General features: G+C 33.4%; 1 protein-coding gene across 1 annotated transcript; it reads right to left on the bottom strand.

Annotated features, from left to right (window-relative positions):
* Positions 1-1,410: 1,410 nt before the first annotated feature.
* On the bottom strand, positions 1,411-5,468 carry LOC114377531 (nucleosome assembly protein 1;4-like). Its single transcript, XM_028336080.1, has 11 exons — positions 5,330-5,468; positions 5,034-5,077; positions 4,493-4,588; positions 3,874-3,966; positions 3,592-3,676; positions 3,451-3,512; positions 3,178-3,362; positions 2,908-3,085; positions 2,770-2,813; positions 2,106-2,304; positions 1,411-1,956 (listed from the first exon to the last, which is right to left on the bottom strand). The coding sequence occupies exons 1-11, from the start codon at positions 5,367-5,369 to the stop codon at positions 1,888-1,890; spliced, it is 1,095 nt and encodes a 364-aa protein (XP_028191881.1). The 5' UTR covers positions 5,370-5,468; the 3' UTR covers positions 1,411-1,887.
* Between the last annotated feature and the right edge of the window lie 693 nt (positions 5,469-6,161).

Raw genomic sequence — 6,161 nt, 5'->3', positions numbered from 1 at the left:
CCATTGCAATTACCAACATGATTGTCGTTACTGTCGTAACCACTGCTGATGACAACGACAGTAGTGACAATGACAATGATGGTTGTGATGACAGTGGTGTCAACAGCAATAACAATGACTCATGACGACGAAAATTGTGACAATCATGACGATAATGATTGATGAATCATAATTGAGATATTTTAGGACATTATTTATTTGGTGTATCTTTTAGAGATTTAATGATTATATTAATTTTTTTAATTTAAAATATTTTAATCTTAATTGTCTATTATTTTTTAATCATGATCTAATAGTTATTTTTAATTATTTTCATGTTCTCACTTAAGAAAATGTTCTCAAAGGAGTCATGTTATATACTAAAAATCAATTCTAATCCTTGATTAAATGCAAAACATAAAATTCTTTGTATGATTCTAAAAATCCACTTATGACACCAACAATTCCTAACAAGATATAAAGCTTAGTCTTTTTTTGCTGAATCAACGGGGCTAGCGCCCAAAACAACCAAAACTAAACACCTGAAAAAGAGCTGATTGAGGGTAGTTTGTTCTCATTTTAATCAAGTCATTCATTCATATCTCGTGAAGAACATAATGACCCAATCCTTGGAACCAAGTGCACAGCCCTTATTTAGGCTATGTTTGTAAAAAATAACAAAGGTCAGCCGAAAGTTAGAAAAAAATAAATATTAGTTGAAAGTTGGATAGTTAACCTTTTTTCTCAACTCGGCAAAGACAATTATATATATTATCACTAAGTACCAGCAGTACCAAATTTTGAGGATGATCATAACCATGCCATGTTGAATTATTCAGCACGGATTATCTTTGATCCATATGCATTTCTGGTAGACCTTCCCGTGAAAAATATAGAACGTGCATACCATTGATGTTCTAACACAAATTTCAACGACGGACACGTCTTATATGCATTTAGACAATCAAATTAGTTTAATTACGTAGTTAATCTGTACGGCGCTTTCGTATACATGAAAATTGATGTACAATTGTTTAAAAAATAATAATGTTTTAGCACATTGTTAATGGCTTTTATTTTTTGACAATATTGCTCAAAGTGTATCAACACCTCATTTGAAATTTGACCTTATCAACTGTTTAAATCATCAAACTCCTTAATGTATCAACGCATCATCAAGTGACAATGTTGAAAACTAAAGCAATCCAATTAAAAATGAAAAAATAATATAAAAACGAGTTGCTCGCTCAAATCGTTTCTAGCCAAACAAATATAATCAATTTTCACAGTCTCTTAACACCATCTTTCATTTTTTCTTACCCGAGCAGACTATTACACAATTTTTTTGAATATTTTTGGTAGAACAAGCAGAAAAATATAAGATGTGAAGTTTCGTATAACCCACAATAAATATGGACAACGACACACATATACTTATCACTTTTCTTTCTTTCAGAAATTATACGCAGATCTGTACAGTTTCAAATGCTAATACAAAATGAATAAAACGAGAGAGAAATAAAATCCATCACACAGGACACAGATCAACCAACCCAGGAAACCCAAGCAGAAGCAGAAAAATGTAAGCAGATCTGTACAGTTTCATATTATAATCCACTATAAATATGAACAACGACACAAATATACTTAGCACTTTACTTTTTCTTTTTTCAGAAAACACTAAAACCAGAGAGAAATAAAATCCAAATAACAGGGCAACTCAAAGAAACCCAAGCAGAGACTTAAAAAAATACCACCGCCAACCCCCAGCCCAATAAAAAAGAGCAGAAAATAATAATAATGATGATAATCATTAAATTGCAAATTATGACTGAAATAACCCAGGCTCTACAGTAATTACTTCTCTGAAACTAAACATATCCAGGTCTGTTTGTACACAGCCAAACACTACTGCTGCTTGCATTCAGGAGGGCGCTCTGTCGGCTGATCCTTACCAGGTTTGACCCTGCCACCACTCTGCAGTTTAGACCGACAAAACATTGCATGTAGTAAGGATACCAGTACCAAACAGTTAAGCAGATGGTTAGCACAAAAATATATAGCAATAATTGTAATCTGATCCAAGAATGAAAAAGAATGTACTGAATTACGGACTCCATCCATACCTTACTCCTGCTCTTCCCTTTCTTTTCCTCCTCTTCCTCCTCCTCCTCCTCCTCCTCCTCATCCTCATCCTCATCCTCATCCCCATCACCTTCTTCATCATCATAATCAACTTCATCTATATCCTCAAAATCACTCTGTGCAGCCTCCCCCGTGAACCATGACACAGCATGAGGAATAATTTTGTCCCGGATTGTAGAACTGCAGTTGCACATCAATAAAAAAATATATCTCAAAACAAAAAAAAAAAGTAGTGAACAGAACCATAAACAGTCATTTGGTGCCATCCTTAAATGTCAACATTTTCTTCCAAAGGTTAATATCTGTTCATTCTGATCTTTTTCTGGTACAAGAATGGCACAAAAGTAATTGTAGTTTTAAGGACATGAATTCATAATGCTGTGTTTGTACTATAAACAACTTTACACTCAACATGCCAAATTACCTTTCAAGTTCAACACAACTTTTCAGTGCAAACTAACTAAAAAAAGATGAAAAACCAGAGAACAAATAATTAAAAAAAAAAAGCGTTTTCCAACTAGGAACCAGCAGATAATAAATTCACTAAACTCTAATATCATCAAGACCAATGGATAAACCAAAGGTCTTCATCACTTCGATCAAAAGGAATAAGAAATATTGCTCAAGTATTCACTACTGACTTACCCAATGTCATAATCACGTTCCATCAAATTCTGGAGTTCTTCAACCTATCCATGCAAGCATCAAAGACAATCAATGGTCAGCAGCACTCATTTGACAACTTTCCAATAAATACTAGATAAATATAAATCAGAGACGTACAGCATCCTCATCAATATCATCATCATCCTCAGGGACCTCGGGAGGATTGAAAAAGTTGAAGAAACTTTCACATTTTTCTGTTTTTGTGATGGGTTTAGCATTTTTTGATCCTTTCCTTGGCTTTTTCTTAAGAACCTTTTGTGTCAAGCACTTTCCTGGATGCCACTCAATCTCCGTCCTAGAATGTTTAAATATTAAAAATTAAAAATAATATGTGCAGAAAATAAAAACACAAATATAAAGACTTGCAAATTAACAAAAATTACTTACCCTATTGCTTTCTCTAATATAGGGTCATCATCGTCAATCATGTGATATGTTTTTGTCAGCACGGAATTCTTGAAATAAGGATTAGAATCAAAATAAAAATCCAGCTTGAAGCCCTTAGGATCGTCAATTCTACACCACTTGATATCTTTAAGATATTTGAGGGCCCCTTCATCGCGTTCAGTAATCTAATAAAGGGGAAAAGAAAAGTAGATAATTATCCTACAATCATTTCAACAGATGGAAACTAAACACAGCACACACAAATTCCACTACCTCTTCCGCCAGTGTTTCATTAGTCTTCATTGCAGTTAGCCAGAAGTCAGGTACTCCTTTCTCTGAATTAAAGGCCAGTTCAGATAGTATCAAAAGATAATGTACAAGGCTACAATGGAAAACATGAGCAAAGTAACTTACCTTCTGCAGGTTTGTTGCCTTCTTCTGGTACTGCTTCATTTGTAACTCCTTCAACCTCTACCACACCATTGACAATCTCATATCTCTATAACCACCAAAACAATTCAAAGACAAGATATTTTGTTACCATTGTGAGGCAAATGTAATTCTGTCTAAAGTTCTATATTAGATCAAATCCCATGAAATTACAAATCCTTTTTGAGCAAGAAATCTCATAAATCAAACAAGATATATGACAAATAAAAAGGTTCATTGCTGATTATCAATGAACAAAATACACACTTTTGAGTAAAGCGGTTCATAGAGCTTCTGGTATTTAGCTTCCAACTGTGATCGCTCCTCTAAAAATTTAGCCTCCACCTCATCATGTTGACTCTGCAAATTGAAAACCAAATCAGATATTCATTTCTACCCCTCATAATGTAAAGATGATAATTATAGCAAGAATTTAGAGGGTCAGGAGTAGAATTTCTGTTACAAATAGAAATTAACTACAAGTGCTACTTAGTATTGAACACAAGGAAACAAGTATATTATCTTGAATGAGCAGCGCAGTTCTATGACATATTTTTGACAGTTGAGAATATTATTCAAACAAATACTCTTTGCTTCTTCGAGATAACAGCACAAAAGCAAGTGTCTCCCATTTCTTGTGGGGTTCAAGTAGATAGACAATTCCACAATTTTAATTTTTGACACAAGAATCAAAATTTTAAAAATGAAAGGAAGGAGGGCAATTTAAGCTAAACATTCAGTGGATTAAATTTCAAGATTTGTTATAATTAAAATAACCCGAGTATCCCTATCACTGTGATTGTGAATAAATAATTACAATTAACACAAAGTCCGACACACAGAAATACATGACAATAAGAACCCAGGAGATGGAAGTAGCGCAAACCTGCAGATCTCTGAGAATTTCCACGCGTTGCCTGACTTTGGGTGGCAGTGTCTCCAGGATGTCCACATGTTGCCCAGCCAAGAGCTGGAGCTTGTCCTGCATACACAGTACAATACAACACAATAAATATTGCAAACACATCAAATTAACAAAACTGACGGGTTTTGTAATCATAGTAATCATGGAGAAATTCCTTTTGGCATTTGAAAACAGGTTCATCGCCCCATATGAAGAAAAATAAAAAAAAAAAAAACCATTGTAATCGAGTTATTTTTGCACCAACAAAGGCGATTATACAGAGTAATCTCTTTGGGAGGCATAAATACCGCCAAAGTGAGTTTTATCTCTCTCAAGTCAACAAAGCCTTTCTCATAATTAAGTAAGATCAACATGCTTTAAAAAATTAGCTATCTATCACATACGCCGGGGGTTTATCGATCGTAATCAAGTTTTTCTACTACAGACAGAGAAAAGACCATTGAGCGTAAAGTTCTTATAACAATTAGGCAAAGAAAAAACAAGATAAGCGTTATAAAGTTACCTTGAGTGCATTCACGAGACCAGCACGATCCTCAGCACTGAGAGCTGCACACAAAAGCAAACACACTCGAATTTAGACCTAATTTTTAAATCAAGTAGTAACAATTCTGAAGTATATCTATTCACTAGTCCAGAGAGTTACTGAGTCGAATTATTCTTTTCCGAAAAAGAGTAGAATAATCAGACGGCTATAAGTACGAGAGAGAAGATTGGCAACAGTTTGAAGAGTTAAGAACGATAAAAAAAAAATTATCGATAATTTGAAAAGCGTGATTTAAGAATTCCGATTGAAATTACCGGCGGCGGCAGCGGGAAGATCGGAGCCAAGATCGGACATGGCGAAGGAACGTGTTTGGGAAACGAAAACTGCTAACGAGTAGGAGGGAAAAGAAAACGAATGAATAGATATAGAACAGAAGCTCTGAAATCTGACTGTATATTAGTACAGTATATCTTTTGTTTCTTTGCACGCGCGTGAGACCAGCCTAGAGAATCACGCGCTTTTTGGCGCCTCAGCTCAGTTGGACCCGGACCAATAATCGTATATCCTGGCTGGGTTTTTTTACAAATACGAATATTATTTTTATTTTTGATAAAAAAAAAAAAAACATGTCTATGTTTTGGAAATGCTGCACTCCATTATCCATAAAACCATTCAGGAGATTCCCTTAGCATCCTGGATTATTCTTTTCAGAATATGAAGGAAAATTTCCTTACTTTTTTTTTCAGTACGAGAAAAAAATACTTTGAGAAAATAATCAATTTAGTAAAAAAATAATTATACTTACTCGTTGTAACATTAACTGTTGAAATTAAAAAAAAATCAAATAAATTTTTTAAATGTATTAAGTTTCATTCAAACCCCTAAAATTGATCATTTTTTTATTTTGATCTCTAAAAATAGGTTATTATTATCATTTAAGTTCTTGAAGTAAGAACTAAAATGAAAAAAATAATTAATTTTAGAGAATTAAATGAAATCCTAAAAAGTTGGAGACTTTGAATTTTCTTTAATTTTCAAGATTATTGTGATAGCAAAATACAATTTGAAAGAGTAAATTCATCATTTACTTATTTATTTTCATGCTCAATAATACAAATTACATTAAATTATAATTTTGATTTTTTT

The sequence above is a fragment of the Glycine soja genome, chromosome 11 (genome assembly GCF_004193775.1).
Source record: "Glycine soja cultivar W05 chromosome 11, ASM419377v2, whole genome shotgun sequence".
In the NCBI taxonomy this organism is placed as follows: Eukaryota; Viridiplantae; Streptophyta; class Magnoliopsida; order Fabales; family Fabaceae; genus Glycine; species Glycine soja.
This window is presented reverse-complemented; position numbering and strand designations above follow the sequence as displayed.

Coding starts and splice junctions, on each gene's coding strand:
- LOC114377531 (XM_028336080.1), bottom strand. CDS start 5,369: ATGTCCGATCTTGGCTCCGATCTTCCCGCTGCCGCCGCCG. Junction 5,078..5,329: donor TCTTCCCGCTGCCGCCGCCG/GTAATTTCAATC, acceptor TTTTGTGTGCAG/CTCTCAGTGCTGAGGATCGT. Junction 3,677..3,873: donor ATGAACCGCTTTACTCAAAA/GTGTGTATTTTG, acceptor TGGTGGTTATAG/AGATATGAGATTGTCAATGG.